At 42.8% G+C, this 21,884-nt stretch overlaps 2 protein-coding genes across 6 annotated transcripts in view; one reads left to right on the forward strand and one right to left on the reverse strand.

The window, feature by feature from the left end:
- The window catches only part of ARHGAP6 (Rho GTPase activating protein 6), a 490,820-nt gene that overhangs the window by 345,576 nt on the left and 123,360 nt on the right, over positions 1–21,884 (forward strand). The window lies entirely within an intron of this gene.
- The window catches only part of AMELX (amelogenin X-linked), a 7,472-nt gene continuing 2,717 nt past the window's right edge, over positions 17,130–21,884 (reverse strand). The window contains exons 3-6 of the mRNA XM_059385370.1: positions 21,040–21,087; positions 19,606–19,650; positions 18,909–19,334; positions 17,130–17,302 (exon numbers count right to left, since the gene is read on the reverse strand). Of these exons, the coding sequence (XP_059241353.1) occupies positions 17,297–17,302; positions 18,909–19,334; positions 19,606–19,650; positions 21,040–21,087 (525 nt within the window). The 3' untranslated portion in view covers positions 17,130–17,296. The remainder of the gene's footprint in view (positions 17,303–18,908; positions 19,335–19,605; positions 19,651–21,039; positions 21,088–21,884) is intronic.

A 21,884-nucleotide genomic window follows, 5' to 3' on the forward strand; every position in this document is an offset into this window, starting at 1 on the left:
TGATAAGCACTATATACATCTCAGTAAGGAAGCCGCGTGTGTCTCTGAGCATTCTGGCTTCCGACATGGACAATTAACTGAGCAAGGGCAAGAGCAGACACATTTAGGTTGGTTAGGAGTCTGTTAAATTTGTTTGGGAGAAATGTGGTGGAGGCTGGAGGTGAGGTGATGCGAGCAGAGTTGGAGACGAGGGCTCAGATTCCTGGTTTGTGTGGAGGGCAGAGTTGATGGAACCCCTGGGAATGGATTAAACATGGGACACAAGGTGAAGGCAAGAATAAAGAAAAGCTGCTCCGTTTCTGGCTTAGCGAAGTGGGTGCATGAAGATCACGGTCATCAATCATCATCAATATCAGCAGCAGCAACATTTATTGAGCGGGTGTGCCTGCCAAGCACGGAGATAAATGCTTTATAAACACCTCTTAAGATGTGGGAGGCTTAGGTACAAAGACATATGCCAGAAGGGAAAGTCAAGAGTTCAGCATTGGTTGAGGGAAGCTCGAGATGACCCTGAGATACCAGCTGGAAGGGTCAGGAAGGCAGTTGGAGAGCCGACTCCATAAAACTCCGAGATGACTGGTTTGGAGATGATATTCACGAGTCATGAACTTTGCAACGGAATTCACCACAGTGTTCTTTTATATAATGATCTGGGCTGTCTCAATAATGTTTTATTTCTTTTGGCTGAAGCCTTTTTGAGTTCAAGGCTTGCTTCTTAACAACCTTCATGTCAATGGACTTTTCAGTTGATTCTCTATAGTGTGACATAAAGTATCACATTAATATTTCTGACTCCGAAACAGAACTCTACTGACTCAACTTGTCTAATCTGAAGTTCACATTCCCTGTGAAACATATCCGAATTAAAACCCAAAGACACTGTAGTTCAAGTTATGGTCTGAAGTCGACAGAATTATATTAGTTCATGTGGGTATAGAAAATCACGTATTTACAGTCTTCCAATTGACATTTAAATTGACATTTGAACGGTTTTTCCAATCCCACACAGTTAGTGGCATAAGGTCTTGAGAAAGCATGAAACATTTGTTTATCAGCCTCATATTTCATCGGGCTTGCCAAACACAGTTCATTTTCCATAGAAATTCACAAACCTGAGCAGTGGCCAAATTGTCAGAGTCGCTGAATGTAAGCCAGTGAATAAAATTGTTAAACCCTTTGATTTCCCCCACTTTTTTCCCTTAAAAAGTAACATAGCGTGTGCCTCTGAGTTTTATTATTTGACATCTATTACCCACAGCACCCAAGTGTGTTTGAGAAAAAGCCTGTATGAATGTTCTAGCACAGAGCAAACGCTCACAGGGTCTTATGGAAACATTCACTTGCAGCGTTGCTCACCCTCCAATGGGAAAGACTATCCCTTCGTAGATGCACGGACATCCTTCTGAGGACAATGGTACCCACTTGGAAGAACAAATAATTTTAAGGACTTTTAAGGGTTGAAAAATTGTAAGGCAAATTCAGAAGAGGCAAAACTTATATATTGGTGCAAAATGTGATACATTCCGGACGCTGCATTGTAGTTAACTGGGGTCACTAGCAAACCTTTCTCTCTCTCTCTCTCTCTCTCTCTGTCTCTCTCTCCCTCTCTGATTAAAGAGAGAGAGAGAGAGAAAGAGAGCAAGCACAAGCAGGGGGAGTGGCAGGCAGAGGGAGAAGCAAGCTCCCCGCGTAGCAAGGAGCCTAATGAGGTACTCGATTCCAGGACCTTAGGATCGTGACCTGAGCCGAAGGCAGCTGCTTAACCTGCTGAGCCACCCAGGTGTCCTGCAAACCTTTCTCTTAAGACTTTAGTTCTGGGGCACCGGGGTGGCTCAGTCAGTTAAGTGTCTGCCTTCAGCTTAGGTCATGATCCCAGAGTCCCAGGGTCGAGTCCCACATCAAGGGACTCACCAAGCAGGGAGCCTGTTTCTCTCTCTCTCTGTTACGCCCGAATAAATAAATAAATAATCTTTAAAAAAAGATAGATTTTAGTTCTAATAGCAGAATGCACTGATTCAAGCAACATCTTGAGCATGGGGCAGGTTGGAACTAGTTATCATGAAGAAAATAATATTCATGGGAATTGGTCCATTGTGCCCCCAAAATAGTTTGGAAAGATAAAGGATATGTAAATGAATAATAATAATCATGAATATTAATAGTTAGAATGTGTCCATAACTCTAATGTAATTTTCTTAGTGGATAATAAAATTATCTCAGGATGTTGGATTTTTTTTTTTTTTAACTCAGCACTATGGTATTCTCTTCATTGAATCGCTTCCTTCATTGGCATCACCTGCTAATTTCGTTTTTACTAATGATAGTGAAAATGCACAGTAGCCCCTAGAGGCAATACCCTTATTTTAAAATTGCTGGGAAAAAAATCCTTTTCCTTCAAAAACGGTGAAGGGTAACAATTAACTTCTGAATTTCAGCTGTAAGAAAGTCACTCAGCTGTGAGATCCACAGTGCAGAAGTCACATGGAATCTATTCAGGGAGGGCAGCCGCACAGGACAACGGCAAACTGTGTTCAAAAGGACTGTCACAAATGGGACCCACAGGCATGTTGGAAAGGGAGTCGCCACTTGGGAGTGGGGGTGTCATATAGGAGCAGGGCTAAACCACGAAGCTGGAGCAGGACTCTTTTCATCAGTGGCCTAGAAACGAAGTTGAAGAGAAAGGTCCCAATATGCTAGAGGCCAGGATTTGTCACTCTGTGCTTGCTGGAAGCCCCCTCTCCCCAAGACCCCTGCCGAGCCCCATTGGTAAATCAACAGGCACAATGATGACCTCAGAAGCCCAGTGTAATTGGGGAAGGGTTGGGGCAACGGGATGAGAGCCAGCATTTCATTTTTAATGTAACAGTTTGGTTGAGATATAGTTCACATGCCATATAATTCAGTCACTTAAAGTGCATACCTTAATAGTATATTCACAGAGTTGTACAGCCATCACCTCTGTCAATTTTAGAACAGTTTCATCCGACCAAAAAGAAACCCCGTACCCCCTAGTCATTACCGCCTGTGATCTTCCCATCCCCCAGAACCCTTGACCACCACTCGTCTTCAGCCACTCTACAGGTTTGCCTATTCATGGAATCCTATAACATGTGGTCTTTTATGATTGCTTTCTTTACCTTAGTAAAGTACTTAGTGTACCGTTTTCAAGGATTGTCCATGTTGTAACATGTACCGGGACTTCATTACTTTTCATGGCTGCATAATATTCCATGGTGTGGATTTGCCACATTTCATTTAGCCATTCATTAGTTGATGGACATTTGGCTTCCTTCCACCTGTTGGCTCTCATGAATAATGCTGCTGCGAACACGCTTGTGTCCAAGTGTCATGTGAACATCTGTTGTCAGTTCTCAGGGATATAGGTAGCCATGGGATTGCTGGAGCATATGATAACTCTGGTTATAATATTTTGAGAAACTGCCAAACTGTTTTCCAAAGCATTTTACATTCTCATCAATGGTTCTAATTTCTCTAATTAGAGAGTAGGAGAGTTCTAATTTCTCTACGTCCTTGTCAACCTTTCTTTTATCCATCCTAGTAAGTGTGATGTGCTATCTCGTTGTGGTTTTGATTTTGCATTTCCCTGGTGGCTGATGATGCCAAGAATCTTTTTTTTTTTTTTTTTTTTTTTTGGGGGGGGAAGGGAGTTAGGGAAGGGGGAGGGGGGGGGGGGGGGAGGATCCCAAGCAGGCTCCATGCCCAGTGTGGAATCCAATGCCAGGCTAGATCTCACGGCCCTGAAGTCACGACCCTGGCCAGAATCAAGAGTCAGACACCCAACCAGCTAAGCTACCCAAGCGCCCCCTCAAGAATCTTTTTGTATGCTTATGATCTTCAGAGAAATGTCCCTCCAGAGCCTTTGCCCACTTTTCAATCAGGTTGTCTTTTTATTATTGAATTTTAAGAGTCCTTTAGATATCTGGATACAAGTCCCCTATCACATATGTGGGTTGGCATCTCATTTAAATGAGTTGTTGCCTCCAGCATGCCTGTTGCCTCTCTACTGCTTACTGTCAACTGACATAGGTCTACGGAACCTTTTACCTCCGCTTCCTGACTTTAGAGTCTTTTCCCTGTAAGTGCTTGGTGCCTCTCTGCTTTGTGTGCTGAAGGAGGCCTTCCAGAGCTGACAGCTCCCCAGGGTGTCTGACTCAGAGGATCACAGTGACCCCCCAGGCCTTCTCCCTCCCAGGGCCTCTAGCTGCACATTCCAGCCAGGGAGCCTGCCTGCCTGACTCCTCTAGCTCTTTCAGCAGGCTCCCTGGCTCCAGCCTCCTCCTCTGTTCCCACACTGGCCGGGGGCTCTGCGTGGAGACGATGGGGGGTCAGTTCTGCCTGGAGCTGCTGTTGCTGCTGAGGTGTAAGGACCCTGGAGAGGTAAGAAGATGCGGCGCGTGCATTTCAGGCTCTGTGCCTCGTACCTCCTGCTTCGGGCGAGGCAGATGTGAAAGCCTTCACGGGGGTCGTGATTCTGGAGCAGCAGTGGGGGCAGGTGGACACGAGCAAGCAAGAGCAAGAGAGGCAGTAGCTTTGGAGGGCTTCGCTCCACTTACTCCAGCACTCGGGTCTCTTTTAACCTCAAAGTTTAGATGGTTCAGAGGACATTTACAGCGTCTCTGCCTGTTGCTTTAGGAGAAGGCTCAGAGCCTCTGAGCCAGGGTGACTGGAATGTTGTAAATCATCACGAAGACACTAATGTTTGTATTGCAAGCTCCGAGCACATCTCAGTAAGACCGTCGTTTCTCTGCACCTTTCCTTTTGGCTCTTTATTTGGGACTTTTGAATCGATGCATTTTGACTACGCATATGGACGTATGCTGTCCTTGCATAGTTCTTGGTGGCCTTCTAGTGTGGTGTTTTTCTGTGTTGGGTGACGAAACGGAGGGTGAATGTGGACCACGTTGTGTGAGGCAGGGTCAGCTGGCTAGTCTGTGACAGAAATGAGACTAAACAGCATTACTCTGTAGCCTCTCTCTGGGTCTGGTTTATTGGATACCGTATAATGACAGACATTTGGGACAAGGGCAAATGGTGTCCTTCGTCTCATTATGATAAAGGAGCAGGATTCAATGACATTGACAAGCAATATGTGTACTGGTGTGAAACCACAAAATGTGGCCAGCCTCTTCCCTGTGGCCACTCTGTGCAACAAAGATAGATGATCATTTCAGAAAATCAGAAAACCTTGGTTCTGCTGCCTGCAGCTTCTGGTACAAATCTTATTTTTTTTATGCTTCCAGTTTTTCATGAAAGAGTCTCAAAATCCATCTTTTCTTATTATTAACTTAGAATATTATCAAAGTGTTTACAGAGCTTAGGTACGTGCTGGTTTCGGATAGCTCCGAGTGAAAGTTTCTTTGAATCCTTCCTTAAGGAACAAGATGGTATCACATTAAACACTGCTTTATTTGGTGAGTTAAAAAAACAACAACAACAAAACAAAACAACATACCAAGGTGAAAGCACAAGCTTTGTCACAGATTGGCTATGTATAAAGCAATGTAAACATGTATTAATTAATTTGTTAAAAAACAAAAAAGCTTTTGGAGAAAAATTACTGCTCTCGATCACCATCCTTTATTATCTGTGGAATGCTTCCATTTTGAAGGAGGGCAGAGAATACTGTGATTCTAATTATTTACAGTAATAGCAACTAGAAAATAAATCAACTCAGGTTGCCATCATGGCAGGTTCTGGATAGTGCCTACTGTTCCTTGGGAGACTTTGTGTTCTGTTTGTGGGAAAATGAGCCACAGAGGCAGTAAATCCCCTTCTGTTTTCCAACTGTCTTTGTAAATCCCACTGGTAGGAACTGCACATTTAAGCACTGTTCAGTAAGTGCTTTCAAAAGCCACCACTGTGTTTGTTTTTTGTTTTTGTTTTTTAAAAAATTTTAATTACTTTGAGAGAGAGAAAGAGAGTGCATGAGCAGGGGGAGGGGCAGAGAGAGAAGGAGAAGCAGACTCCCCACTGAGCAGGGAGCCCGATGCCAGGCTCCATCCCAGGACCCTGGGATCATGGCCTGAGCCAGAGACAGATGCCTAACCGACTGAGCCACCCAGGCATCCCCTCACCACTATCTTTATTTTTTTTTTTTTAAAGATTTTATTTATTTATTTGACAGAGAGAAATCACAAGTAGATGGAAAGGCAGGCAGAGAGAGAGAGAGGAAAGCAGGCTCCCTGCTGAGCAGAGAGCCCGACGCGGGACTCGATCCCAGGACCCTGAGATCATGACCTGAGCCGAAGGCAGCGGCTTAACTCACTGAGCCACCCAGGCGCCCACCACTATCTTTAAAAAGAAATAGATTTTGACATTGCTCTGCTGTGCCCATCTTGAGATGAAGAAACGAATCACTTGTGGAAACCTGAGTGAGCCCAAGTTCCACATTCCGGGTGCAGTTAGGACTTTGTCAAGTCTCCAAGCCTGCATCCGTTCTTGCCTATGGCTGTGCGAGGTCGTGAGCATCTCCTCTTCTGCGGGGTCCCTGCAGCAGCAGCCAGTCCTTGGCCACCTCCATAGTGAACATTTGGGGAAGCTTTTTTTATCTTTTAATCTGGATGTCAAGGGCCAGGGAGAGAGTCAGTGTCCCACGAGAGATAGAGCAGCCACCCTCCTATTGTGGCCACTCCCGGAGAGCTTCCGAATGTCTCTTGAGACGGGCTCCCTGCAGGTGCCGACTGGGCGTTTCACAGGCTACTTGGCAAGGAAGGTCACAGAGGGCTGGGGCTGGCCTTTTCTAACAGGACATCATTGGTTCCTGCTGAACGAATCAGGGGGAAAGATAGCACCTTGTGGTTCCTGCGAGGACTGGACTTGGTTGGTTGGTTTTCAGTCCGTCTTCGGGAACCAAGGAAAGAGAGTGAGGGCCGCTTGTGTTCAGGCGCGCACCTGCCCCTGGGATGGATGGATATCTCCTATTTCCAAGGCAGTGCTGCCTTGGCGTGCTGAAATTGCCCATATTTACAGAAGTTTCTTCCCCATCTGTGGGGGTTGACCACAATGGCACAGAAGTTACGGGACGGGGACCTCTTCACTTTTCTTTGCCATTAGCTCCTCAGCCCTCGGGAGTTCAAATGGACAGGAAAGACTAAGTGACAAAGGAGACGAGCTTCATGACTCTGGTCGAGCTGAATTCATATGTACTGTTTAGAAATAGAGGTGGTTTTAGTTAGGATCCTAGAGGCAGATGATAGATTAGTTTGCCTATCAAACCGCAGTGATCAAAAATGGGAGAGTCTGTGTGTGTGTGTGTGTGTTAAGGAGTGCATTTCTTTTTAAAGCTGAACGTTTAGATGAGTCCTCAACTGTAAATTGGGATAGAGACAGCATTTCCTCTAAAGGTCGTGAGCATTAAGTGAGCTAATATGTGTCATACGCTTAGAACAAGTCCAAGAGTATAATAAGAGCCCAATAAGTGTTCGATGTTACTACTAACATTAGTTTTATATTACAGTATGGTGGCTTTCTTATGCTAATGATGGTTCCTTGAGCAGATACTAAGCACCCTGACCAGTTTCTACGGATTTTTCTAAATCTCCTCAAGGAGGTTACGGGCTAGTGGAGAGACCAAAGTAGAAACAAGTAGTTGCTTGAAATAGAAGCATGCCCAGCATATCCTGGGAAAGCTAGAGGCCTGAACACTCCAGCCCACATGGACCAGTAGAAGAAGGTCCCTCAATGAGCCGGCATTGACCTGATGTTCATTTATGGCCCTTCTGCTGTGAGGTATACGGGGGACAGATGTCACATAGAGGAGTGTCTCGAGTTTGCTGTTCGGACAGATAGGATGTCTCCTGATCTGAGTTTGTCACATATTGTAGGTCGCCCGAAGTCTGCCTTCCAGCGAAGTGGGTCTCCTCTACTTATAGCACACCGTTTGTGTTCTCCATGGCTGTCAGAGGTTTTCTGGTAATAATATTGTAACAAAAACTTTGTCATACTTATCAAAGAATACTCATGCAGAATGATGGTTCTGAAAATCGTGAGCATTATGGCATCTTAAATCCCTACCCACTTATTTCTCATTATTCTGCCAAATTCAAGCAAATCCCAGAACAGGACTCTTCCCAGACAAACTAAATGAGTTCTAATTCAGTAGTTATACCAATGGCTAATAGTCTGGTTATTTTTCTCCTCGTTATCACTGAGGCAACACAACTTTTTTTAAAAGATTTTTTAAATAGATTTTATTTATTTATTTGACAGACAGAGATCTCAAGTTGGGGGAGAGGCAGGCAGAGAGAGAGAGAGAGGAGGAAGCAGGTCCCCGCTGAGCAGAGAGCCCAATGAGGGGCTCGATCCCAGGACCCTGGGATCATGACCTGAGCCGAAGGCAGAGGCTTTAACCCACTGAGCCACCCAGGCACCCCAACTTTTAAGTAACCTCCCAAGAAACAATGAACACATTTTTAAGTAACTTTTATTTTAAATATTTTATTTATTTATTTGACAGAGAGAGAGAGAGAGAGAGAGAGAGAATGAGGTGGGGAGGGGCAGAGGGAGAAGCAGGCTCCCTGCCGAGCAGGAAGCCTGATACAGGCCTCGATCCTGGGACCCTGAGGTCAGGACCTGAGCCAAAGGCAGCTGCTTAACTGACTGAGTCACCCAGACACCCCTAAGTCACTTCTGAAGAAACGAACAACTATTTTAGTTTCTGCAGAATGGTTTTGACTTAGAGACCCCAGCTCCTTTAATCCTGGTGCAGCTATATCTTTTCTCTTGCAAATTTTTTTAAAAGAGTTTATTTATTTATCTGAGAGAGAGAGAGAGAGAGAGAGAGAGGGCACAAGCAGGCAGAGAGACAGGCAGAGAGAGAGGGAGAAGCAGACTCCCCACTGAGCATGGAGACCAATGCGGGACTCGATTCCAGGACCCTGGAATCATGACCTGAGCCGAAGGCAGCCGCTTCACCGACCAAACCATCCAGGCGTCCCCTCTCTTGCAAATTTTGTTTAACATCCTGGCCACTCCCCAAGCTGTTTGGATTTTGCTGATATAATTGGTGGAGGAAGTGAAAAGCCTACTGTATGAGGACCTACATCAAGTTTACCAACATTAAGATTTGAGCTCCTGGTTTTGCTTTCTCAGTTACATTTAAGAAATGTATACAGACATCTCCATTTGTTCACTGTTACTGTATGTTAAGTTCTGAACACACAGCGTGGTTCAATATTGGCCTCGTTTTCTAGAGCAGTGTTCCCATCTTCAGCGGTGTTGACATTCAAGGCTGGATCATTGGTTGTTGTGGGACCTGTCCTGTGCACTGTTGGAGGATTGGCAGCATCTCTGGTCTCTGGCCACTCGGCACCAATAGTAGCAGCTCAACCCTCATTCCCACCCCCTCATTGTGCCTCCGGGCGTTGCCAAATGTCCTCTAGGGGGCACAGCTGCCCTGGTTGAGAACCACTGCCCTAGAGAAAGAGTTTGGTAAGAAATCCCTAAAGTGGAGTTAGCTGACCTGTGACCGAAGCCAGAGCAACAAGGGAAGGGTTGGAGTCGGCAGTCACTATACATCGCAGCCGGGCCTTATAAAGAAGGTCAAGAGAAGACAGAGGGAGGAGGCCGAATGCTCTGGCCTCTAATGAGTCCTGTGCAGCCAGCCCATGGGACCCTACTGGTGGCTTTCATCTCATATCGCTCTCAGGGTGACCTTAGGAGTGGCAAAGAACCGCCTCTGGGGGTGTCGGGTACAAGGCGGGAGTCATGTAGGGTAGGGGGGTCATGTAGGGTAGCCATCAGTAAGGAAGGTGGTCAGGGGCTGCACGTCAGAGATGGCACATTGGTAAGCGACATGTGTTTGGAGCCTTCAGCATAGAAAACTTCCATGTTGTGTCCAAATTTTACATCATTTCCGATTCCAGCTGTGTAGTGTTCCCTCTGCGGGGGTGGGGGCAGGCAGAGAGCCTGGAGAAGACTTCCTTTCTGACTAGAAGAACTATGGCCAACATTTGTGGAGCCTGGGGCTCGTTGATGTGAAAGGACGCAGAGAGAGTACATTTTATAGATGAGGAGACTGAGGCACACGGAGACTGAAAAACTGGTCCAGATTTGCACAGGAGATTGGTGGAGGTCGTGCTTGTGAAGCTGGATGGTCTGGTTGTGAAGTCTGCGTAGCGCGCCGGCACGCTGAGAAGCCGTCTTTGCCCTTGTGCGTAAACGTAACTGACCGCAGACCCCATACGTTCCACAGACTAGAAGCATGGAAAATTTGGGGGAGAGGAAGACAAGATTTGGTGGTTTTGAGGAAGATATTTAACATTGTTTAACACTTTTTATTATTTATAAAAAGAAAGTAAATGCTAGAGCCTGGGCTATTTTTTGTTGACCATAGGGAAATGTTATTTGTAAGGGGGCTTTATTGATCTTCTTGTTTATTTTGTTTTGTTTTTTTGTAGATTATTCAGGTGCAGTTTATCAAGGCAGATGTTTTGGGACCCAAAGGATCATTCCTGTCTTCACTCCTCACCACCACTCCTAGCCCGATCTTATTCCTCAAGTATTATTTATCTTCTAGAAGAGTCAGGTGTTTCAGATGAGGCCAAGATGAATTCTTCCCAGCAGGGAAGTATTTTTGGATAACTAAATGTCAGCCAGTGATCCCTGCTGATAAGGCTCTAGACCAGTGAGGGCAAAAGGAATTATAAGCCAAATCACCAAACAATAAGCAAAAAGATCAGTTAATAAGAATTTCACAACAAACATAGGCTGATGACTATTTTATTAAAGCAATATGGAACACTACTAGAGATCGCTATGTTCTGGAAGTGCGGGAATTGGTTGAAACTATTTTTCTCTTGTGATTCCCATATTAAGCTGTTCACAGTCGGATCTCTTTTGGTTTTTTCCCTAATTAATAGAGTTGTTAGCTCTTTTACATTCTTTTTAAAGTCTTGGTCTTAAACTCAAGCTTGGTATTTTCAGCAGTTGTTTACTACTAAGAGGCAACGTTCAGGTTTATGGGAAAAGTCAATGTTTTCATTTTAGTGGAGTTGAGAGAGGAGGTAGTCAACTTGACATTGCATATAAATAAGATAAGCAACTTGACCTTTCTTTCTTGATAGAATTTTATCTTGGAAGAGGTGTAGTGTGCCATAATGATAATTGATACAATAGCCATATCTAAATGATTAGAATGGAAAGAAGCTTTATGGAACACTACAAGGTTCCCAGATAGTCTGTGTCTCTGCATGTGTCCTTTTACTACAGGTAAACTCAGTGGGCAGTACACACGCACAAACGTGTGTGCGCATGTGTGCGTGTGTGTGTGTGTGTGTGCACCCATTTGTCCTATGTCACACTGTTGCTTTGAACCACTAAAGAGAAAAGAATGTAAATATTTTTGATGTTTCCAGGCAGTCAACCACCCTTAGGGATGGACAAAAGTTTGTGTTCTTTTCTTACTTTTATCTTTCCATCAGCTTAAACTTTGGCCTGTTCCCAGGGAAGCCCTAGGTCAAGGGCAGCCCCAGCCTTCGACCTCCAGCGTGGATGTGGCTGGTAGAGGTCTGAAAAATGAATGACTATTCCTTTGGAAGCAAAATAGTTTTTCTGATGAGGAGAAAAAATAGTGTAGCTGAACTCCGAATTCATCTGTTTTAAAAGAGAACTGGAGGGAAAACCATTTTGGTGTGTGCGATTTGACCTGCGGCATAGAAGGGCGCTTCTACAGTTCTTCGAAAATTTCCGTACAAGATCAGGACTCCTGGAATGCTTCGGAAATGACTTGTTATGGATAGTTGAGATGTTCAGCTCTAACCAGCAAGTCTGTTTTGTTTCATCTTTTGTTTAAAATCTTTCAATTAACAGGATTTGCTCTTCTACCTCAGGAAATAGTGTATAGAGCAGTACTGTCCAATAAAACTCCTGGCAGTGATGGAAATGTTCTGTGTCCGCGCTGTCCAATATGGTAGCCACTAGTCCCACATGACCTTTTAGCACTTAAAATGTGTCTCGTGTGACTGAGGAAGTGAAGTTCCAATTTTATTTCATTTTAATTCTTTTAAATTCAAATAGCCATGTGGGGATACATACTGAACAGGGCAAGTATAGAGTGTAATTACCAGTTAGTATATATCTCTGATTTCAAGTATTCTATCGTATTATCTCCCTACGTATCTGAATTTTCATTTGGAAAATGCTGCTAACTAGTCACTGTCTCTGTCAAAGTGAAGATGACTTCCGGCTAACCCTTTGAACCCCTGTCTTCAAAGCATACCATCAAGGTATGTGGTTGTATGCTATCAGGGTAGGTGGTTCTGGAAATCCAGGCCAAAACCCAAGTTTGTGAGGTTACATTTTCCTCTGCCCTTTCTAACGCGTGAGCTGGGAGCATTTTCTGATGATTCGGACCTAATGTCATTAAACATAGAAGAGGAAAAAGCACATTGTAGCAAATTGAAGCCCAAAAGTGAAATCAGATAATTGATGAGTTTTAAGGCATTATTTCAATCAGAGGAGAACCAACTTCATGTGAGAAGTCAGTGCAAGCACCCAGCTCTTTAAGAATTTAGGGGTTAGATGTTGTGTTTGACCTCTCACGGGAATTTCAGAATTTTAGCGGGAGCTGCTTTGACGGTCATTTCTCTATTTTATTTTATTCGTGCTGTTTCTAGTTCTTCTTTTTTCATCCTATAATGCTCATCTCTTTTTTGTTGTTTGATCTTGTTGTTCATTTTTGTTCCTGCTAAAGCCAGTAGTTCCTTTCCCTTAGCCCTTCTTCGGTCAAAATGTTTCTCTGAAAATCAAGTACGCATGAAGTCATTTCTACTTGAAATTTACCTGCAGGGTACCCACCAAGAACCAAAACTCACATCACAGGGAACTGAAGGAAAGAGCTATGTCTGCACTGAGGTAGAAGAAAGGGAGAACAAACTTTTAAATAAATAATTTAATGATTCTAGTTTACAGAAGCAACTTACATTGATTGTGGGAAAAATTGTGTCTTTGTACAAACAGTTGCATCTCGTTCCGAGTTTTTGCCAATGCACATTTATGTGTATTTATGTGTAAGTAAGTTAGTTACATGTTAAGGCCACGTGTAGTAGTACGTATGATAAATGGTTTTGGTCTTAAGTTTTAGTTTGTCACGTTTTCTCCACTAATAAATTTTCTTCTAAAGCATACTTTTTTATCACATTACTCTTTCAGCTAGAGGTAAGAAAATTGAAATTTCTCATAGTATAACTAATGTTGTGACCAACACCTCTGCGTGTATCCTTTCGTGTATTTTGATGGCTCTCTTAAGGTAATTCCCGCACACACCCCCCCAAAAGGATGCATATTGAAGTCCTCACCAACAGAGAGTGAACAGGAGCAGAGTAGATTTCAGATTTATTAGTGACATGAGAGTGGTTCTGACTGACTTATTTTGCTCCGCATAATACCCTCCAGTTCCATGCATGTTGATGTAAATGGTAAATACTCATCATTTATTAGTGACATGAGAGTGGTTCTTGTGAGAAGGGAGTTTCCTTGAGGTGGTTTCCTCAACTTCATCTGTCTCTTCAGCTGAATTTCAAAGACGTAGTACAGCTTCGTAAATAATCTACTTTTGTTTGTTCCCTGATTTAAGAATTCTTCGGGCGAAAGTTTGGGTTTATTAGTGCACTTATGGCCAGTCCTGCTATCTATGTCAGCCTGTGCTTTGAGGCTCAGTCATTAGAATCTAGTGATTTTATCCCATATTTTACTCAAGTACAGTGTTGGGCAGCTGGCTATGCCTGAGTTGTAATGAATTAGAAATGCTCTGTTTATTCATTTTACATCAGCTACATTCTTCTATGTGGTGACGGCCACATCCATGTCAGAATTCTGTCGGTTGCAGCCATCTGCCACAGTTGGGGAGTCAGGAAATAAAATAGCCTCAAAACCAGGGTGGAACTTCTGAAGTAACAATCCTAAGGCCAATGTACTTAATTTTGTTAGGGAGAATATGTTTACAAATAAGCTACACGTTACAAGATGTAAATATACATTAACAAAAAGAAGTGATAGCCAAGAGCCGAAAGGAACAATTACAGTGAAAAGGCAATTTAGAACAGGCGTTAAGAGCTTCAAGATCTCTGAAATGCCAACACAACACACTTCACTGACAGGTGTTCCTACGCCTCATTCTGGATCATCAGAGAGGTGCTGTGTTGTGGTTAATAGACATTGTTTAATGCAGTAGAATAATGTCCGTTGTAGCCTACCATGAAAATGATTCTATTAAAACACATGTTTGGCCATTGAATACACAAGTTTCTGTTTCTCATAAAATTAACTTACGCATTACATCTCATTCTATAGTGAGTACTTTTCAGTCCAAGACCTGACTTTTTCCCTGTAGTTCAAAATGTGATTTGAGTGTGTGTGTGTGTGTGTGTGTGTGTGTATAAGTTGAATCATTATAAAAGGAGAATTATTTTGTCAATGACTTTTCCAAATAGAGAGTCCTCTTATATCAGAAAAATTGAAAGCAACTCCAGTCTCACTCCAGAGTTTCTGGTTTTTTTCCAGTGTCACACATCGTCTCCCAAGTAACATCAGCCCTTATACCCTCCAAATGTTTCTCAGCAGAAATGAATGTAATGACAATATTTTCATCAACTGTGAAAGGCAGTGTGTGGGGAGGCATATGTTTTCTGGAATACACCAGGATATATATCTCTATCTATCCACTGGCTTTTTTTCCCCCAGGAAATGCATTGACAACATAATTCTTAGTTCTGGCCAAATAAGCTTTAAATTATTGAAAGAGACATGACATGACACAAATGCCGGGGCTCCTGCTATTGATATCATGACCCACAATTGAAAAGTACTGTTATGGAAATAGAGTGTTTTATCCATCTAGGAATAGATGGTTCCAGGGTAGGTTAATTCAGGGACACAATGATGCCACCAAAGACTTAGGTCCTTCCTGGTCATAATATGGTAGACATAGCTCCAGGCATCATATCCTCAAACAAATAGACCCAAAGACAGAATAGCACTCTTTCCTAGCATGAGTGTGTGTGTGTGTGTGTGTGTGTGTGTGTGTGTACTTTTCCTTTTTCTTAAAAATTCAATTAGCCAGCATATAGTACATCATTAGTTTCAGATGTAGAGTTCAATAATTCATCAGTTGCATATCACAACACCCAGTGCTCATCACATCACGTGCCCTCCTTAATGCCCATCCCCCAATTATCCCATCCCCCCACCTGCATCCCCTCAGTTGTTTCCTGTAGTTAAGAGTCTCTCATAGTTTGTCTCCCTCTCTGATGACTTCCCATTCAGTTTCCCCTCCCTTCCCCTGTGATCCTCTGCATTGTTTCTTATATTCCAGGTACAAGTGAAACCATATGATAATTGTCTTTGTCTGATTGACTTATTTTGCTCAGCATAATACCCTCTAGTTCCATGCATGTCGATGTAAATGGTAAATATTCATCCTTTCTGGTGGCTGAGTAATATTCCTCTGTTTTAATGTACCACATCTTCTTTATCCATTCATCTATTGATGGACATAAGGGCTCTTTCCATAGTTCGTCTATTGTGGCCATTGCTGCTATAAACATTGGGGTGCATATGGCCCTCCTTCTTTTCACTACATCTGTATCTTTGGAGTAAATACCCAGTGCAATTGCTGAGTTTTAGAGTAGCTCTATTTTTAACTTCTTGAGGAACCTCCATACTGTTTTCCAGATGTGTGTGTATTTTTTAATTGGAAAGTAATCTTGCCCCCCAGAAACTCCTCCTCTCCTAGGAAATATTCCTTGTGGCCTCCTCATTCATCGTTCAGGTTCCACCTCAATCCGTCCCTCAACCAGTCACTAGCAAAGGGAATAGATTCCATATTTGGTATGGATATGGTGTGTTATGGTAATTGATGCCATAATTGGCATGGAGAAGTGAACATTCATTCCCTGGGACAGGGGAGGGGCTCATCTGTCCTGGGTTTGCGGAAGGCCAGATGCTGGGAGCAATTCCAGCTCTGCCAACACAGAACGAGTGGTGAGGAAAGCTATCGTGCAGCTAGCTAAGGAAGTCTGCCGTATTTGCCAGGGCATCTTGACCATACTCCTGTCCTAGTGTTAATGGTGCTAGGCCTTCTCTTGTCAGTATTTCTTAGCTCGTTTCATCCCTTTGGTAGGTTCTAGATTTCTTAAGGATGGGAACTTACTGCTTTCACCAGGGCATGGAATAGTGCCTTACCCTAAGGGGTGATAAATAAATATTTTCTAAATTGATCAGGATTGGTTCGTGCGAGTTGATTAAAAGATTTCTTACATTTTTATGGGATCCTAGTTCTTTTAAATCAAGTTATTTGTTTAACTATCAAGACCCTCCCTGTAAAGTTATGTTTATTCATGCCAGAAAATGATTAAGGAGCCTTGATCATAAAGGTACTGTGGGTGCTGTGTAATGTAAACCCTAAAAGGACTGTTTACAATTCTGTGTGGGCGTAGGAGGAAAAAAGTATTCGAATATAAATACGAGTGGGAAAGAAAAGTTGTGTTGAGTCCATTTTATGCATCTGTTAACATTTGGAAGACTATACAGTACAGTTTATCATCTTAAAAATTATTAAGTGAAAGAAATGACTTGTGTACAAAACCACTGTGAGTCTCTGTTTGAAGCTTCATTTAATAAAAGTTTTCTTAGGAAAACTGATTACCCCAATCATTTAAAATTCAACACATTGTTATACATATCACATAATTTCAGTTAAAAATCCTTTTCAGTAGAATGAGATCAAAAGATTGGATTTTGGTTACTAATGTGGTGCAAGGTATAAAGCCCATGTTCCAAGTCTTAACTTGTTTTGTAATATAAACATTTCCCAAGGGCTTATTTTTTTCAATTTAAAGAACTCTTCGTATAAACGTCCCTTCATTTGATTTAGGTTCAGTAACTATACATGTTCATAATTTTTCACTTCATCTATTATGATAACTACTGCATAAACTTCTGGGTTTTTTTTTTTTTTCATGTTTTGAGATGCTATCCGTTTTCTCCGCAAGGAAAAATAGCCCTCACTTGCCTGCAAAATGGTCAGTTGTGCAGGTGTGTGAGCAGTTCCTACCTTATCCGAGAAAGGCCATTTATAATACCTTCTCCGAAGTGACATGAAATTGTAAGCTTCAAACAACACAAAGACGTGAGTGATTATTAAACCATTTTATTGTTTGCTAACGGTACTGATTTTTAGTTACAGAATTTACTAAGTGAAGTGATGGCGGGCAAAACGCGTCGTGCTCTTGTGTCATTCTGAAAGCGCCTGAAGTGTTTCTTCTCATTTCCTGATGTCTTAATCCTTAAAATAATAACAAAAGGAAGAATTAAAATAATTTACAGATATTCCTAGTGAGTATCATTTACAATCACACCTATGGCTTCCGTTTTGCCATAATGATGTACAGCCGTTTAAGTCGAACTCTGTAATTTTCCAAACTTCTTTGTTATCTCATTGTTATTGGAGAGGAGGTATCCAGAGTGAACGTTCCTGCCTTCGGGACACTTCCAACTCTTCCGTAATAATAAAGTACTAATAGCTGCCCTTTCCCTGAGGACTTCCTGCGTGCCAGGCTCTGAGCTCATCACTTGATTTTTATTTTCCGTAAAACAACTCTAAGAAGCTACTAGTATTGGTACTCTGATTTTACATAAGAGTTTTTTGGCTTTTTTTTTTTTTTAAGAGTTCAAACTACCTGCCCAAAGTCACCTTTCCAGAAATAGTCTGGCAGGATGTGAGCACATTATAAAGTTCATGGCCTTAATCATTAATGAAGCAATGAATAAATGCACTTTCTATGTAGAGGGAACAGTACCTTAGACTAGAAGAATCGATGAGAGGCACCAAATTCTTTGGGATATGATTTCTAAAATTCTGCCCCATATTCTCCACAGATATGCTCATAATTATGAAGCCATAAATGGCAGGCACTGTAATTTTTTGTTGGGAAACTATGGTATTTGTACTTGGACAGAGGCTGGAAGTTATCGAAGGTAGTCACTTTTTCTTCTTTTACAAAAGGGAAAACACCCATAAATTTGAAGTAACTTGGACAGTATCATTTTCTCTTCGGAGGCAAAGCCCAGACTGGAACCTGGGTATCCTCTAGCTCCCCATCCAGGCCATTTCCATCTCCGCCCTCACTGCTTCTCAGTAGAAAAGTCCTCAATACTGTTTGTAACTTGGAATTACATATGCAGTAGAATTACATAATCTCATATACACAGAATATGGATTTGTGGATATGAATATGAGTCATTTATTTTATTGGCTTCTTCCCACTCATTTGGAAGAACTTTCTGTAATGCAGTTAATTTTGTGCTTGTGGAAACTTCTTGCTGAGAGTTTAATCTATAGAACCCAGTACTGAGAATGAATCTAATAAACCATCTAGCTTCCTCCGAGTTAGATTAAAATCCTCTCTAGACTGGTAATCTTCCTTTAAAGAGATTAAAGAGGTCTTCAAAGAGATTTCCCACCTACCTTTTATAGCCTCTTCAAATATTTACATCCCCCTCCACTTTCAAAAATTACTTTTTTTTTTTTAATCTTCAGTGCAATTCTAGCCTATTCTTCCTAGTCAAACCCTTGAACTATAAGGAGACCTGATATTCCCTTACACTGCTCTCCTTAAAATTAATGGGTTTCAGTAACACATATTCTGGGAGAAATTCAAAATAATCGTAGGATTTAAACCCACCATAAAAACTATGGTCATAATTCCTAAGCTTCACTGATAAACTTATTTATAATATGAAGTTACAACACATGCTTGGACTCATAGAGTCACTAACCTGTCTAGCTCCTGAAACTCTAGACCCTGGATTGTTTGAGAACTTAGAACTCGGGGGGTCAGTTTTGCTTTACCATTTTCCCAGGCACCGCAGTGGCTTCAAGCGCTACTCACCACTTCCTCCCGCTTGGTCTTGTCAGTTGCTGGCCAGGCTTCCAGAGGCAGGTCAGGAAGCATGGGGGGCAGGGGCTGTATGGGGAACATCGGAGGCAGAGGTGGCTGTGGCGGCAGGGGCTGGATGGGGTGCACGGGTGGCTGGGGCTGGATGGGCTGGTGAGCCTGTGGCTGGACGGGCTGGGGCTGGAAGGGCTGCTGGGCTGGCAGAGGGAGGTTTGGCTGGTGGTGTTGGGTTGGAGTCATGGAGTGTTGGCCAGGAACTGGCATCATTGGTTGCTGGGGGACCACGGGCTGCTGAGCTGGCATCATGGGGATGTGGTGATGAGGCTGTAGGGCGTGGTTCGGGGGATTCTGCTGGGACAGCACGGGAATGATTTGGTGGTGCAGCCATCCACCCATGGGTTCGTAACCATAGGAAGGGTACTGGTGAGAAACAAAGAGTCAGGTTTACCATTGGCTCCGTTGACTTCCAGCCGGAGAAATAGTCATGTTTTCTTTGTCATTATTACTATGAGTATTTATTCATTTTTTTTTTCCTGTGCAAGAATTTCTGACTGTGTACACAGATATGACCTTTTACAGGCTAGATTTTCCGTTAGTGTCTGTGTGTGGCATAGATATGTTATTTCATTTAAAGGGGAATTGAAACGCATGCTTATATTTTAAGGGAACAAAGAAAAAAAAATCTACATACCGGATGCCTTATCATGTTCTGGTACCACTTCAGGGGGGTAAGCACCTTAAGAAAAAGAGACATTAGAAGACATTTGCTTTAATTTCGTTGCATGAAATGCAGACTCACTGTCGCAGTCCTGTCAATACTGATAGCCTGAAAGCAGGAGTTCTACAGAACAAGAATAAAGTTAACATTTCTCAGGAGCTTCCTAAGTGCTGGGCGCTACATTACCTCCATCACACACATGTTTCATGGGTTCTCACATACCCTGAGGCAAGTATCCTCACCCTCACTATTACAGACGAGGTCATGGGGAGTTCAAGAGGTTCATGGGCTTGATCAAGGTCACAAAAGTAGTAATTCTGGTCAACTCCACAGCACCTGCTCTTGTTTGCAAGAGCAAAACAAAACAAAACAAATAAATGTGCCATAACATTAGTCATATCCTTTTTTGATTTGCTGTCACAATGAAAAAATAAAGAAGCCAGAAAATCTGTCCCTCAACCTAGAAACTCGGGTTTTCTGGTCAAATATGTCAACCTTTTAAGGTTTCACAGGAAATCTTGCCTCTAAGTGTTACTCACAATTTCCTCAGCTTGTATGAGTAAACAGATTCACAGAATGTCATCTGAACCTTGGAAAGAAGTAAGAGTTTAGTCCTCCCTAAATGGTATATACTTGGTTAACCTCAGTTCTGGGGATTTCGTGGTGTAGTAGTACAGTGTTTGATATGAATACAACAATTACTAACCTTGCTCAAATTGTACTCGACAAAGCACCTGTTATATTGCTTAACTATTTTGCTCCTCAAGCCATATTTTGAAGTGTGGGTATTATAATTATTTCCCTTCTCCAGATGAGGAAACCAAAGTTTTAGAGAGAGAAAACTATTTGCCTATGGTCGTGTGATTTGTATGGGGTTGGGAAGAGCCTCAAACCTGATTTCCAGAAATCTCTTGCTTTCCATTGCTCTGCAGAATGTCTCACAGACCCCTTGGTCACTGATCACTGATCTTTCAGTAAAGACGACAAAGGCAACACGTAGAGCGTGAACATCTTAGAATCAAGAGTTTCTAGTTGGGAAGGATCTTAAATAGCGTCTTACCTGACCCCCCCCCCCCACCTTCCCCAGGCTGAAATAGAACAGAGCTGTTCAGCCAGAGTTCACTTTCTGCACTACCATGCAGCCCCACCCTGAGTGGGAGCTCACGATGAATAGCTTTATAGCCATGTAAGGAGGAGAAACTGAGTCAGAGAGGCCAAGTAGGAGTGTGCTGGGGCAGTACAGGCTTGAGGCAACCTATCAGGGCTTAAACCAGGAAGCTGGTAATGGGAACTAAAAAAAGCAGGACTGAGAAACATCTTGAATAAAGAATCAACACACTATTCTTTACAGAGCCCGGGACTTTGTTAACTCAAACAATGGTCAAAATTAGTAAAGAGAAAAATTACCTCATAGCTGAAGTTGATATAACCAGGGTGCCCAGGATGAGGTGGTAGCTTTTATAGAAGGGAAAGGAGGAGAAGAAGCAAGAGGGAGAGGGAGAGAAGAGGGAGGGGGGAGGGGGGGAGAGAGAGAGGAAGAGATTAAGTCAATATGCAATTGTTCACATTAAGAGAGACTGAAGCTACTTTAAAAAAATCTATATGGTGCTGAATATATTTAAGGTCTACTTTTCGTTTGAGCATGTATGCTGTGTAGGACAGGAGTCCTCTTATTTTAAAGTGGTCCAGAGGAACTAAATGACTTTCCCAAGACCTAGAAGCAAAAACCAGCACACGTTTATCCTCCAGTGATCTTCAAGACACCCCCTTCCCCCATCCGTGGGGTCAACTAACCCTGCTTTCTCCCGTCTGCCATTTTATGTCTTCCTGCGGCTCGCTCCATGTTGGAAAGAGAGATGGGTTTCTCTTACACAGTTAGGAGATACCAACAGGAAGAGAACTAGCTCACAAACCTTCCCTTATAGATCAGGAGGTGGGTAAGTGCTTCAGTATGGAAGACAGTCCTCACAACGGACATGCAAAGCACATGCACAACAACAGAAGCGACAACTACCTGTGAATTCTTGATGAGTGTGTGGGGATGGGTGTGGTCAGGTGGAAACGTTAGGAGTCCCATGGAAAGTGGAAGAGTTGATTTATGAAATTTACTCTGATTCTTTTTATGATTCTGTCAAAGTTTTTATGGCAGAAAAAAAAATTTAAGTTAAAAAAAAAAAAAAAAGCCCGAAACATTATCTACGCAAGGACTGTCTGTGCCATCTCAAAAGGGAGGCCACGTGGCGGGTGCCCGC

This window comes from Mustela nigripes, chromosome X, assembly GCF_022355385.1.
Source record: "Mustela nigripes isolate SB6536 chromosome X, MUSNIG.SB6536, whole genome shotgun sequence".
Taxonomy (NCBI): Eukaryota; Metazoa; Chordata; class Mammalia; order Carnivora; family Mustelidae; genus Mustela; species Mustela nigripes.